This window comes from Limulus polyphemus, unplaced genomic scaffold (genome assembly GCF_000517525.1).
Source record: "Limulus polyphemus unplaced genomic scaffold, Limulus_polyphemus-2.1.2 Scaffold1354, whole genome shotgun sequence".
Classification (NCBI taxonomy): domain Eukaryota; kingdom Metazoa; phylum Arthropoda; class Merostomata; order Xiphosura; family Limulidae; genus Limulus; species Limulus polyphemus.
Genome location: NW_013666964.1, coordinates 102,085 through 117,670, shown reverse-complemented (window position 1 = coordinate 117,670; position 15,586 = coordinate 102,085). Strand labels below are relative to the sequence as shown.

General features: G+C 32.7%; 1 protein-coding gene across 1 annotated transcript in view; it reads right to left on the bottom strand.

The window, feature by feature from the left end:
- LOC111086717 (pleckstrin homology domain-containing family A member 4-like) overlaps nt 1-15,586 on the bottom strand; it is a 50,482-nt gene continuing 34,896 nt past the window's right edge. The window contains exons 3-6 of the mRNA XM_022390673.1: nt 5,975-6,038; nt 3,397-3,428; nt 521-657; nt 1-182 (exon numbers count right to left, since the gene is read on the bottom strand). Coding sequence (XP_022246381.1) covers nt 16-182; nt 521-657; nt 3,397-3,428; nt 5,975-6,038 — 400 coding nt within the window. The 3' untranslated portion in view covers nt 1-15. The remainder of the gene's footprint in view (nt 183-520; nt 658-3,396; nt 3,429-5,974; nt 6,039-15,586) is intronic.

The following is a 15,586-nucleotide window of genomic DNA, read 5'->3' as shown; positions in this document are numbered from 1 at the left end:
ATCTGGGAAACCTCATTAAACATTTGGTTCCACAACACCAATTTGTTCTACTGCTACATTATCAGATGCATAAATTCTCACCTTAAAGGCAAACCTCCTTGCTATTTTGTCATTGGCACAACATGGTGAAATCCTGTAACTGGGGAGAATTACTGACCCAAGAAGTTTGTCTTCTCCAAGATCTAACAATACATACATATCTTAATTTTTTTTAAAAAGTAGTTAAAGTAAAAATTACAAAAATATTCATCACCCTGTAAAAAAAATAATGAGCAGAATTTTAAATTTTATTTGATAATTAAAACCCTAACATTAAAATGGTGTTTGTAAATAGTGCTGACAAACCTTGAAATGTGGCATTACTTCTGTAATTCTTGCAATAGTTTACTCGTGCTTTAAAGTTACACATATGCAATGATACTTTGCTGTAATATTACCGTTTTCAGTTTGAAGATTAACATCAGAATCGTACAGATTCAGAGATGTAATTAAACCGTTAATTTTATTTATTTCAGTGTACCTTTATAGTAAAACAAGCAGTAGTCTGTCAAGACACACCATCTTCTCTTCCACTGTCTCAAGGCTCCTCCTTCTAGCCGGAATAACCAGCCCTTAAGAGTAACTTGGGCTTGGCTATCTCGCCGTATATTTGGAGGTCTGAAACAGAACCATGATGCTTAAAACTCTAAACAAAACTGAAAATACAAGGGATCTATTTTAACAATGTATCAAGAATTATTAAGAAAGCCAAAGAAAAGACGAACAAAACTTTTTAAACATACAGTGTAGTGGTATTCAGACAAAACGAACCTAACAAAGTGGTACATTTTATGGGATGGAGAGACAAAATTTACCCCAAAACATATCGAATTAAATATTGACTTTATTCTTGCTGGTTATTGCATGCCTAAAAAAAACTCTACTCAATGTGGCTCTCTAATGTGTCACTCTACTCAATAAACTTGTATTTTAATCATGTATTGTAAGCAAGTTCTAGAAAATAGGCTATACTTATTACGTATATCAGCTGAAAATATATGGATATCTAATACATGACAAAACACTGGTTTATCGGTTGAGAGGTTTTTCCTCTTTTCACTTTCCGTAAAAACCAATACAACACAGAATCCAATGGTGCAAACAAATGAAAAATGTCTATATTCATAAACAACAACAAAAAAAAGTTAAAACAAATATGTGAACATTTCAGAAAACAGCCCCAAAGTAATAAAGTTTTAAATCCGTCATTTATAATTAAATGAGCATGCTAATTAGAAATGTTTTATCTCTTCAGGAGCTTTACAAGTTGAAAAACTTTTCAATCTTATGAAATGTTAATACTGTTATAAATTTACTAGCCAAAAACCTGTCACTACACCAAATATCTATGACACTAGTAGACTACTGGTTAATCATCTTAAAATTGTATTTTTGCATAGTTTTACTGTATCAATTTACCTTCTATCATTCTTTCTCACATTTTTCTAGAAATTTAACAGACAATTAAATTAATTAATTTCGACAACTCACTCAAAACTAAATCTTTCTTTCCTAGTTAAAACAATGACCTTTCTTTACATAAAGCACACCAAAGATTTGGTCCAACTCAACACGGATAGAATGAAAAGCAATGTGATTACAGTTTTTATCACATAATTTTGCCTTAGAATACTAACTTCTCCCAAAAACAAAAAAAATTTATTATAGCTTTTAATATCAATATTTCAGTCATTTCAGCAATATATTTTAGACAGTGCATATATAAATTTTTCTTATAAGACTCGGTTATTGTAATCCAACTTATCCAAGTCACTAAACTTTTATCAATTCCCTTTACAATTTTAAACACCTCATTCAGAACCCCCTCTAAATCTTCTTTCTTCAAGACAAAACAATTTCACAGATCTTAATCTCTCCTCCATCCCAGGCACCATTCAAGAAACCCTCCTCTGAACCCTTTCCAACAATTCAATGTCCTTCCTAACATAAGGAGCCCAAGACTGAACACAATACTCCAAATGTGGCTTAACCAGTGACCTATACAATGAAATTATAATCTCTTTAGACTTGTATTCAATATTTCTGTAGATACAACCTAAAATCCTACTTGCCCTACCACTAACAACAGCACACTGCTTGGATGGCTTAAGAAACTGACCAACTATTACACCAAGATCCCTTTCTTACATGACACTGTTAAGGTTATTCCGTTCCAAATTATATTTATAATTCAAATTATGATAATCAACATGTATTATCTTGCATTTATTATAATTAAAATCCATCTGTCATTTATTTTCCCAACTTACTAAATGATCTAAATACTTTTGTAAAGCAGCAGCATCTTCTTCACAGCTAGCAACACCCAAGACCTTAATATCATCAGCATATTTAAGTAATTTATTGATCATCTATGTCATTGATATAAATCAAAAAGAGCAAAGGTCCTAAAACTGAGCCATGAGGTACTCCACTTGTGACATTAATTCAGCTTGACTGAAATCCATTTAAAGCAACCCTCTGCTTTTTTTCCATCCAGCTAACTTATTCTCCATACCCAAAGAGATAATTTTTTACAAGCCTTTCATGTGGCACCTTGTCAGATGCTTTCTGAAAATCCAGATACACCAAATATACACCTTTACCCTCATCTACATAAGCAGTTAGCCTTTTCAAAGAATGTCAAAAGATTTGTAAGGCAAGGTTTTCTCTTGGTGAAATCATGTTGACTATCCAATACAATTATAAGCTTTGTTAAATGACTTTGCAAAGCATCTTTTATCAGACTTTCCAAAACTTTTCGCACAACTGGTGTAAGACTAATAGGCCTATAATTATTGGAACAATCTTTATTATCTCCCTCAAAAAAAGGAGTGACATTAGCTAACTTCCAATCCTTTGGCATCTGCCCACCATTCAAGGAGTTAGAAAAAATAGTAATAAGTGGTTCACATATCCAGTTCTTAATCTCCTTCAAAACCCTTGGGGAAATATTATCTGGCCCAAGAGCCTTATCATTTTTTTTCAATTTTCCAATTTTTTTCCTAACAATCTCAGAATTAATGCAGTCATATTGTCCAATGAAATGAAGTATCTTTTTTTAATTCCTTATGTGAAATTTGTGAATTGAGGTTAAATCTGATAATTGTTATATCCCATAGCTCTGTGGGTACAATTCCTTAGATATTACTACCTCTTTGCTCAAAAATACAACACACAGACAACAAGAGACCATTTGGTCCTTCAGGGCTATCCTCTCACAAAGGCAAGTTTAAATATTGAATGATCTCTTGTTATACCTATATTATATTATATATATATTTCATCTAAATTAAAAGGCAACATTTTGAATTTAATAATATGTTTTTCTGCTTTAGTATTTTTGTATAATCTTACCTGATGTACCCATAATTTCTTCTACCGTAGAGCTAAAAAAAAAGGTTTTTCAGTAAGTGATAATTGCATTAAGACTGTATACACATATATTTTCCCCTTATTATTAAATAAGCAATCCAACGTACATATAGGACAGAAATAATAACATAATCAGATTAATGATCAAGTCTTCTGTTTATAGATAAGGATGTTACCACTTGGCAGCTGGAATCCTAACTTCAAGAGATAAGCTTAATGCTTGATAACCTGTTTAAAAATATGTTTATTCACTATCGTTTAATCATTTTTTCTATCTCATTTCTTAATGTGTATCGTTAGGAATAACTTAATGCCCACAAATGTTTACAAGGTAGTGAATGGTGATTAAGGCATACGATGTCCAGGAGTTAAGCACTCACACTTAGCTTATCATAATCTAAAATTAAGCAGCTGATATAATACCACAAATGAAGCTTGTTAAATCTGGTAAATGTTGCATCCCCACTGCTCTTTGGGTTTCAACTGAAGACACCCTCTATCACTTTAGATAAAAACACGTAACATAATACAGACAACAAGGGACCATTTGATCCTTCAGGGCTGTCCTTGCACACCCACTTTGAGAATATTCTTCTACTCCCACATTTCAGTTTGTCTTACAGGGTTTTGGCCAGGTTGCTTGTTTATATAAAATTATAGGCTTAAGCTATTTTAGTATGTCCTCTATAAGAAATTACTGAAGTATCCAAAAGTTAATGATGATCGAGGAGTGGAAACAGTTGAAGATTATTGGAAATTCTGTTGTTATTTCACAGCCTCTATAAAAACCTATAGACAAGTTGTTGGTATACAGTTAACAGAGGACACAAAGTTATTATATTTCTGTCACCAAAAGAGTTCTTAAACTATAAATCACTAAGCAACCAAAGTGCATTTCTGGAGCATGCTGATCTATTGCAATACTTTTTAACTACCTGATGAATATTAAAGCACCTGAATTATCTGATACCTAATTACATACACATTGATTGGGATCATATGAAATAAAGTAGCAAGAAGAGAAATTTCTTGAAGTGATTCAACAGTTTTCCATAACAAGAGAACCTACTAGCGAGGATGTCATTTTAGATTTACACATTTTAGTCAGGGAACGATGCATAATTAGGTTTGATGTTTTTCTACATGTTGAGGTAAAAAGAAACTAAATTTTAGTTCCAAATTTTGAGAAATCCAATTTTGAAGACATGAGAAAAAAATGTTATTAGTGTATTGGGACAATGAATAAAAGGTGATATTTATGAATTTTTAAAAGATAATATTCTTTTTATTTCAGATAAGGTGATCCTAAAACGAAGAAAAAGATAATAGGGAAGATCAAACCACTCAGCATACTAAAGACATAAAAGAGAAAATCAGGGAGAAATCCTATAAGTTTAAATTGACAGAAATATTGGAAGACTTGCAAAACTATGGGATGTTCATGGATATTATTAAAAAGGAAATTAGGTACTTCAAAAAACTTATGAGCAAAAGGAATAGGTTAAGATCTCTTAACTTATTTTCTATTAAGAAAATAAGGGTAAGAGATGACCTTATGAAGTTTATGAGATTATCTGGGGGATCATTGGGATTAAGAACTCTAATTTCTTTGTGCTAAGATAATAGGACACGATGAAATAAGTTTAAGATATGTAAAAACAGGCTAGGCTCCAGTTAAGACACTTTTGCTTTTCTCAAAAAGTGACTGACTTGTGGAATGAGTTGCTAACGGCAATAGTGGAGCCCAGCAATATTGCAGAAGTTTTAAAAGAGAATTGATTTCCTGCAAAGTAGGGGGTAGGTTTATATTTTTGATTTTTCCATAGATGGGTGTGCAAGGAAAGCCTCGGGAACAATAGTCCCACATTGTGCATAGGTTATGTTGTATTAGATAAAACAATAGATCAAGCATGTCACTCTATTTCAAACATACAATTTTCAACATCTTTACTTTCACCTAGTTATGCAAGAAACAGAAAACTCATGACTGTAGTAAATCGGGAAATGAAATAGATACATATAATTCCAACACACGTACAGTATATGATGGGTTTTATTAAAATAAGCTACCGTAACACTTGAAATAGTGCATTTAAGGTTGTATATCTACTGCCACGTGCATGCATAGAAATATTTAATGGTGACACGCTGTTCTGTGATGTTGGAAGTTAAAATGAAGCCAACTCAGCTTTCAAATTCCACTTTATTAAATCAATTTTTAATATAGGTATGTGTTCTGCCCAGTTGGTGTCAGTTTTCACTTCAAACAAATTTAAAACATTACGGAACGGTATGCTACCCTTATACCTTTCTACCATTAAATGATTAATTTGGTACTTTCAAAACAAAAGTGCATTTATAGACTTTAGGCTTTATAATCCAAATGGCATAACTTAAGAGTCTTGCGAAAATTTTCCTAAATAATGAAGTTAAAACTAAGACTGTGTGAGGCATTCAAAAAACCTAGAAGTTTAAACTGACTGAACAGGTTTTACATCCCAGAACTAAATTTTTGTCTATTCAAATGCATATAAGTGTAAGACAAAGCTATTTTCTTTACCTTTCTATCTTCTATGGCTGAAGATCCCAAATTTGTGGCCATGTTACGGGGTGCCTGGCCAGAACTAAAAAAAAATGAGAGAGGTTTATGAGATTTAATTCACTTCTACCAGATAGAAAATCTGTGTATTAGAAATATTCCAGGCTTGGTTCACTACCTGAAGCTTTTTTTTTTGTATAGAAAGAATATATATACACAAATAATATAAATTCTTCTTGAATATCAACCACTACGAAACACAGTTATGTTTAATAATTTAAATGCAATTTTTTTCCATTAAGTCGTAAAAACCATGGCAACTTTCATTCTTTTAAACTAGATTTCATAGCCAATACTAAGTCCACAGGAGTTATATCCTACAAAAACCTGTAAAACAAATTGTAATTATAATAAAAACAGTTTTCTGGAGATGTAAATTGTGTTATATTTATTTTGGAAATTAGGTCTAATAATAAACTCCAGTTACTGTTGAAAGTACATTTATATATTTAAATTATGAATGTAAATGGTTTTGAAAAGACCAAGGCCTTGCAAGTAAGCCTATCTCTTCGGTTTTAAAAAGGCAATGGAAACTATTTCTAATCTTACAAAATCTTTGCATTTTCCTCCAGTTGATAAGCTCTCTAAAACCCTTAAACTTCCTTATCTAGGAAATGAATATTTCAACTTAAAATCTCATATTTTCTAATTGCTCAGCAATGCTTATCCTCAACTGCATATTGTCAGATGTGCTTTTAGAAATTTCGTCTTGGAAGTTTCTTCATATTCATAGAAAAGGGTTCAGAAATTATAAAAATCCTTAGTTGTCTACAAATATACCTGCCCTTTATGCACCAATGGTTATAGTAGTTCAACAAACGTCCTCAGGGGGGGGCACCTTCCCCCTGGAAAATATGAGAACCATAATTCTTTATTTATTTGTTTAGCATATGTATACGAATTTTTTTATTCAATTCACAATTTTACACTACTTTGACCCTCCCTGGAAAAATTTCTATGGAGTATGCTTGAATATACACGAGTTTTGTAATTAGACAAAGAAGCCTGTTCAGAAATCCTTTGTTGGAGACATATGTTTATGTTATTAAGGCATATAAACCACAACTGAACCAAATGGATAATTGTATTAATCTTATCATTATTTAATACGTGGTTAATCTCTCTACATCTTGTTTTTTTTCTTGTTTTTGTTTTTAAATACATCTAATTCTGATGACGACTTCTTGATAAAGTCAAATACTTTAGTTTAGCCCTAGGTTTGATCTACTTAGGCCTATTTTCAATGGTAACATTAGTTGTTTTTTGTTTTGTTTGCCCACTTTGCAGTCTACTTTTATCGACAGTGCATCTCAAACTGAAACACTCCATCTAGTAAATAATAATTAGTCACTTTACAAGAAAAACTTCTCTTCCCAAAAGAAGATCATTAATAGCTAAAACACTTCGTATGGTCAATTTACTTATTAGTTATAACTATTTACTACCGCATCAATTAGTCTGTTGTCTGAACACCTTGTTGTCTGCTTTCATTGACAATACTTCTCAAGTAGAAACACTTTATCTGGTCAGTAATAATTAGTGACTTTATAGTGAACGATGTTCGTCCAATAAATAGACGTGTATTCAATTTAAAATATTTTCATATACTCAAGAACTTGGATTTCTTAGCCACAGTGGTCTGCGCCATTTTGGATTTCTGTTCGGCGCGGCTTGAACTTTGAAGATTGGCGAGGTCTTACCAAGATTTTTATAATCAAATTCTTCACCACATTAAATTCATATATCTTACAACAGTTAAACTAAAAATATTAAACACATTTTTTTGTCAGTGACTACTTGAAATTTTTTCTAAAAAGAAATTCAAAACCTCACAAAATGTTGAAATTCCCACAATCCCTAACAAAATGTACATGTGATCAACTTATCAGTATGAGCCTAGCCTGAATTTTCCACTTGACTTAGGCCTAGATATGCTTATAATTAACTGATTTGTGTTTTGTTAAGGGACAAGTCGATAGGACCTACCCTTAAGAAATCATATTTCGTGGATAATGAGGTGCTAAAAATCATTCTATTAGGCCTATTGGTTGACCTAATACATAATGAACTAGTGACCTAATTAGGACGAGGCAGCTAAAAATAAGATTAGCTAGCTATCTTGCGCAGGCGGCACTAAAAAGAAAATAACACAATCAAAACTACCAGTAGTAAGCCTTCCAGTCGAGCGACGTATAACTTTAGGCTTGAAATTTGCAATTAAACTTGAAAGAGTTATATAATACAATAATACAGTAGCAAAAATTGTGGTTTGTGGTGACGATGGGTGGTGGCAGTGGTATATAAATATAATGCAGTTATAGCTGAAAACATTCAAGAAAATGATGTGTTCGAGCACTGCTTGGTATTACTGGCTGAAAAATACAAATTTCTTTTACCGCTTTCTCAATTTAGGCTTTTTTTACGTAATATAAAGGTGAAAATATAAAAATAAGGAATGTGGACTTCACTCCTAGATCCTCTACTACTTGTAGTATTAGCATTACTACTTCGTTTATCATATTAGCTACCAGCTATTTCATATTGCTAGAAAACTACTTTTCTCAAAAGAAAATTGTCTAGAGCTGAATCATTTCATATGGTGAGTACTATTTCTATAATTCGAAAGTTTGTATAACTTTAGTTAGTTCGTTAAGACTATATATTGTGCAGCTATCTAGGCTTAATTTTATCGACGTTCTGTGACGTTATTGGGAACACTTTGCCACCTTTCAGATATGTATATTGATTTCTTCATCGTAATTTATTTTACTTTTCCATATATTACTTCTATGCTACGTTTCTTCTTAAACTACATTTTCACTAGGCTTTTAGGTCCTAATGCCTTACTTCTTTTTTTTAAAGTTAGTTCTAAATGCGTCCAAATTTTCTGAATCGCTCTGGGTTTATTAAAACTTCAATTTGATGTTAATGTTTTCTATACTGTTTAGACATTTTTAAATGTTTCTCTATATATTTATTCATTTTGACAAAATTTGATTTCCCTCACTATTTTTATGGTTGGTTTCATTATTAGATTAAGTTTTATGAAATATGTCTTTTTGGCTTCTATTAAAAATAGTATGGCATCATTGACCTAAGATTCTTAGAAAATGTGAAATTAAGTATATAAAATATTGTAAGTTCTCATTAGATTTAACTTTTCAGAAGATTTGTCAAACATAGAATCTCTTAGTCTTAACCAGTTTCTCGAGGATTTAATTTGTAGACAAGCATTTATATTACAGCGAAGTTTTAAAAACAAGATCAACTTCCCTTTCTTTAGGTGGGGATATAAAACAAGTTTGAAAAACAGAAAACTCTATTCAATGATCTCCAACTTGTTTTAATGATTGTAAGCAGTTTTTGGATGGCCAGATTACATATAGTTTTCTTGAAACATAAGACATTCTTCCTTTGTTGACCAGCATGACTTTTGCGCCCTCTGGCGGCTGTTAGAGAAAGGCGAACTCAAAACGTATTAATATCCACTTAGCCTATTAGAAACTGGGTTTCGATACCCGTGGTGGGTAGAGCACAGATAGCCCATTGTGTAGTTTTGTGCTTAATTCCAAACAAACAAAACAAAAATCCACTTAGCCATAGGGAAAAATATATCTTTTTTTAAAAAAATATTAACATACTGTAAAGAAATTATGGTGCATTTCTTCTTCATTGTTTTAAATTGAAAACAAACTTTTACCAAATAAAAAATAATAATAAGTGTAACCATGAATAAATTATATTAGTGCATCTTTCCTTATTTATACCCAGCTTTGCTCCCTTAGTAGTGTAAAAGCTAATAATTCTGATAGCTTATTGAAACAAAGACACCACATTCTCATTTTAGTTTATATTTTTCTTGGTATGGATTTAGGTAGAAAGCCAATGGGTGGACAAAAATTAAGATAATCATATTTCACGAAAAAAACAAAAAAGGAACTTTCTCTGTTGATTGATTGAATGAAATGTTTTGAAGGTAGGAACATGAATGAAAAAAAAAACGAATTAAAGAGAAGAATGTGTTTGAGCATACATTTGCTGTTATTCAGTTTATATATATATATATTTCATGTTGGTATTATATACATGCATGATTTTATTGTACTAACTGCCAAGCCCCCAGTATCACAGTGGTATGTCTGCTGATTTACAACGCAGAGCACAGATAGCCCATCATTTATCTTTGTGCTTAATTCCAAACAAACAAACTAACTGTCAAAATCGCTCACTTCATTAGCGGTCTTTTCTTGCGCTCAGTAAAATGATAAGGAATGGTAGCATCCAGCGGAAAAAAAAAAATCCCTGCGGCTACTTAGTGAAGCTGAGCGCTCTATTATGCTGGATGCAACCATTGCATAGAAAACTGACCATTTTTACAACAATGCATTGTAGTCAGTCAACTTTGATTTAAACCAAATGCAATACATTTTTCTTTATTGAAATAATACATGGAATGACACATACGGTTGTAAATGGCCCACTAGACAATCATATTGCATATACTTATACGCTATGGTCTAAGGCATTAGGATTGGGTTGACTGCACATTTTTTATTTATTCATCACTGTTTTAGGAAATTTATCTGCCAGTATTAAAATAATAATAGGTTGTTAAATCAAATAATGGAATGAGTAGATTAGGCTGAAGTAGCGCTTTGGTCATTATATATACAGTCTAAGTGATTTTTACCACACATTTTAGGTCCATTGGATTCCCATGCTTTGCCAGCTTTTGGCGTTTAAACCGTAAAATTTGTTAATTTGTTCTCGCATTTAAAAAAAAAGGAACGATTTTCCAATTACTGTTAGTTTTCTCACACGAGTAACGTAATATTCTACAGTGATAGTCTTAACTTTACAATATTATCAAAGCAACGAGGCGAACCTTAATAGTCCGAAATTTTACTTTAAGTTGAAAGTAATGCAGTCTTAAAGTCTCGATTCAGCAGGGAAAATATTCATCATTTTGTCCTGTGACATTCCTGGTTCATTTTGTTTTGTTGAGTGTCTAAGCTTTAATAGACTAGAAAAACATAAAATTAATATTCTGTTCAACGGTGCTTAGTTACATAAACATAAATTTTAATTTAAACTGGATTTTGTACTAAAGTCTTGTTCTGCTAAGAAACCCAACACACATTAAGTGTTGTAACAGTTTTTTATTTTGCTGGCTACTTTTTGGGGAAAATGTATAACAATTTTGGAGGAAAAGCTATCAAAAACGTCAGCATATTTTATATCCATTTTAAGGAAATAATGAATATATAAGTATGTTATATTATTTCTTGGATAACAAGCAACTGTAGATTCGTTTATTTTTATTTATAACCAGTATAACACTTTAATCAAATGCCAGATTTATTTTTCATGTAACACTTAACGGCCCGGCATGGCCAGGTGGTTAGGGATCTCGACTCGCAATCTGCGGGTCGCAATCTTCCAACCAAACATGCTCGCCCTTTCAGCCGTGGGGGCGTTATAATGTGACGGTCAATCCCACTATTCGTTGGTAAAAGAGTAGCCGAAGAGTTGGCGATGGGTGGTGATGACCCTGCCTTCCCTCTAGTCTTACACTGCTAAATTAGGGACGGCTAGTGTAGATAGCTTTCGTGTAGCTTTGCGCGAAAATCCCAAAAAAGAAACAAAGAAGGAAAGTAACACTTAACAAGAAATTTTGATAAACCTAAGTTTTAGAACTACACGGAAACTCGCATAGTTTAAGTCACCTTCCAACAAAAATAAAAATATGTGCTTTAAATAAATAGGTTAAATCGTTGTTAATCAGGAATATCCCATACAAGGCATCTAGTCTACGAAAATAACAAGCAAAGAACATTATTAAATTGTAAGACGACATTAGAAACACATTAAACATAACAACAAGCAAAAATAACAAAAATAAATAATCTATAATAATGTAATAATTCAAGTGAGAGATACCAAAGCAAAATTATTCACCCAAATATTTCATAATAATAATATTTTGAAAATAATTCATCGTGCATAATAAAAATTTTCGATTTATTGTCACATATACATCCTTTACTGTTATTAAAACGTCTCATTTGAATTAGTCACAAAAATTTAGAAAAACATCATAATTACCTGTTTTCTGTAACTTATAACTATATTCGACTTCTTATGAATTTAATATGACAACTTATGATTTAGGCACTAGTTACTTTTTTTTTTTTGCTACGTTGATAGATCAACAACTCTGAAAGTGGCAGCTGAAAAAACAACAACAAAAAACAAATGTTTTATCGTTTCACTACTTAACTGTAACTTGAAACTAATTAACTATGGAAAGCCAGAAGGAAAATACCCTTTCTTCGTGGTAGTATAAAATTTCAAACTCGCATAGCAGTGCCTTGAGTATATTGTCCATAGCAGTGCCTCGAGTATATTGTCCATAGCAGTGTCTTGAGTATATTGTCCATAGCAGTGCCCTAAGTATATTGTCCATAGCAGTGCCTTGAGTATATTGTCCATAGCAGTGCCCTAAGTATATTGTCCATAGCAGTGCCTCGAGTATATTGTCCATAGCAGTGCCTTGAGTATATTGTCCATAGCAGTGCCCTAAGTATATTGTCCATAGCAGTGCCCTAAGTATATTGTCCATAGCAGTGCCCTAAGTATATTGTCCATAGCAGTGCCCTAAGTATATTGTCCATAGCAGTGCCTCGAGTATATTGTCCATAGCAGTGCCCTAAGTATATTGTCCATAGCAGTACTCTAAATATATTGTCCATGGCACTGCTATGGACAATATACTCAAGGCACTGCTTATACTTAGGCACTGCTATGGACAATATACTCGAACTGCTATGGACAAGGTCCTAAATATAAACTAATTCGTTTTTTTGGTAGAATGATAAGGCTATGGCCACATAGCCAACTACTAACATTAAAACGAATTTTATGATACGTTAGGAATTAGAGTGTTAATTGTATCCAAAATTATTCATGTTAAAACGTTTCGTTTTCTTACTAACTATTGAGAGCAATAACCCCCATCTTTTAAATTTCAAAGAGAAGTTTGACACTGGTGCCCGCTACTTACTGCTTCAAGCTGCTTTGTTGAGGATAATGTTAGTTATTTTTACTACATGTGCAATTATAAATGTTTTAAAGGGGAAAAAAGTTAGCAGAAAAAAAAAGTTTCATGGTGTTCACATTTCGTGGAATTTTTTCAATTCTCAGTCCAACACTATATTGTAGCAATCATGTGATTACATTTAATCCCATAGATTTGCTACTTAAAACAATTGTTATCAATAGTTCTAGCTGCAGTTTTGTAAAACAAATGTGGCTTTTAGAGACTAAACTGTTTTTTGACGGTATCATATATTTAAATGGGAAATTTAAAACCAGTTCAGTTGTTCAATGTGAGAAATAAAACAAAGCATATACGACGAAACACGCCATTCGTTCACGTGTATATGTAAGGAAAAACCACAATAGATTTTTAACAAAAATCCATGCTAGGCTAATAGAAACAACTGTACTTGTATTTATCTGAGGGCTTATATCGGAAAAAATCGGGTTCCGATACCCGCGGTGGTAGAGCACAGACAGGCCATTGTTTAGCTTTGTGCTTAACCACAAATATAAAATGTGAGGTTTACCTGATTGTATTCGATTAAACAAAATAAGTATTTCAAATGCTGTCATAAACGTTTCTTATTTCAGAAATGTTTGTGTAAAAAAAAAAAATCTATCTGTCAGTTACTTGATGGCGATATGTCCTTAATAGTGAACGGGTTTGTGATTTGACCACCAGAGAATAAAGTCGGACATCATCCATATCAACATAACTTATTAACAGAGGTCATGCGTCAGTAATTTTCTTTTATTATCAGTTTTCTTCCCCTACCCCCTCTTACTCTGTTCAGGAAATTAAAAACGTGCATCTACTTCGTAGTTTAAAGAACAACAAAAACTGTCTGCTCCGAAATGCCCAGCAAATGACAAGTGTATTTTCATCTTTTGTTATTTATCACGAGAACAAATTACAATTTTATCTGAAGTTCTATAACATTTGAGATTGAGAACTCAACGAAAACTTTCATCTTCACCAGGTCCATGCCGCGTGTTGTCTGCAGTTTTCCCATTGATATGGCCAATCTTTTAAGTTTCGTTTTTTTTAGTATTATAAGTTCTAGATTTTAAGTCTTATCCTCTTGTGTTGCACGTCATACTTTTTCTATAGAAAGCTACCTGAAGGAAGGCATTGGTTGTTTATCGTGTGAAATTTGTTTTCGTTTTGTTACTATGCAAGTCACCAGTATATTATTCCCAATATATTGTGGCAAAAAAAAAATGTGTCTCCGGTGAATCAGCGGTAAGTTTACGGACATACAAACCTAAAATCAGGGTTACGATTCCCCGCGATGGACACAAGCCGTTGTGGCTTTGCTATAAGAAAACACAGACGGCTGTAATAGTTTATTACAATTAGTGGATTAATGAGTCATAGATAAAAGGAAATTAAAAATGTTTGGTCTCTAGTCTTTCACTGCTAAATTAAGGACGGCTAACGCAGATAGCCCTCGTGTAGCTTTTCGCGAAATTAAAAACAAACAAACACGTAGAAAACGCCAAGAGAAATGCTACACATACAAGCAAAGATGTGCAGAATGAAATCACTCAAATTATAATTATGGAGAGAAGGCAGCTAGTTATCACCACCCACCGCCAACTCTTGGGCTATCCTTTTACGAACGAATAGAGGGATAGACCTTCACATTATAACGCTACCATGGCTGAAAGGGCGAGCATGTTTGGTGGGACGGGGATTTGAACTCTTGGCCCTCAAATTACGAGGCATGACGGGTCGTTCTAAGTATTCCGCGAGCAGTTGGAGATATAAATGTGAGTTTAAGTTAGCATTGTTTGAAGATAAACTTCTCTGTGGCCACCACAATGCACTATGTCCGATTTCCCACCAAACAAACCAGTGATGACAATTTTCTGAAATTTGACTTTTTTCATACAATTCCTGCTTTTGTTTGCTGATCTCGTATGATAAAGTTTACAGACTAACCCTTAATGTTTGGGCTTCTGTTTTAGACACCTTGTGATACTTTCAGCTGGCAGATTTATTAATGAAGTCGTGTTTTGTCGAATTTCAGGAATAACGTAGAAATAAAGAGATCACTTTACGGAAATAAAATGAAACATTTGTATTACCCTTCAACTCATGCAAGACTATATATACACTAACCATTCGTTCTGCTCCAATTGTTCCAACTGAAAATAAAGTTTTTCCTTTTGTCTCCCTTATCCTTTGTAAAGTTTTTCCTTTTGTCTCCCTTATACTTTGTAAAGTTTTTCCTTTTGTTTCCCTTATCCTTTGTAAAGTTTTTCCTTTTGTCTCCCTTATACTTTGTAAAGTTTTTCCTTTTGTTTCCCTTATCCTTTGTAAAGTTTTTCTTTTTGTCTCCCTTATACTTTGTAAAGTTTTTCCTTTTGTCTCCCTTATCCTTTGTAAAGTTTTCTCATTTTGTCTCCCTTATCCTTTGTAAAGTTTTCTCATTTTGTCTCCCTTATCCTTTGTAAAGTTTTTTTCCT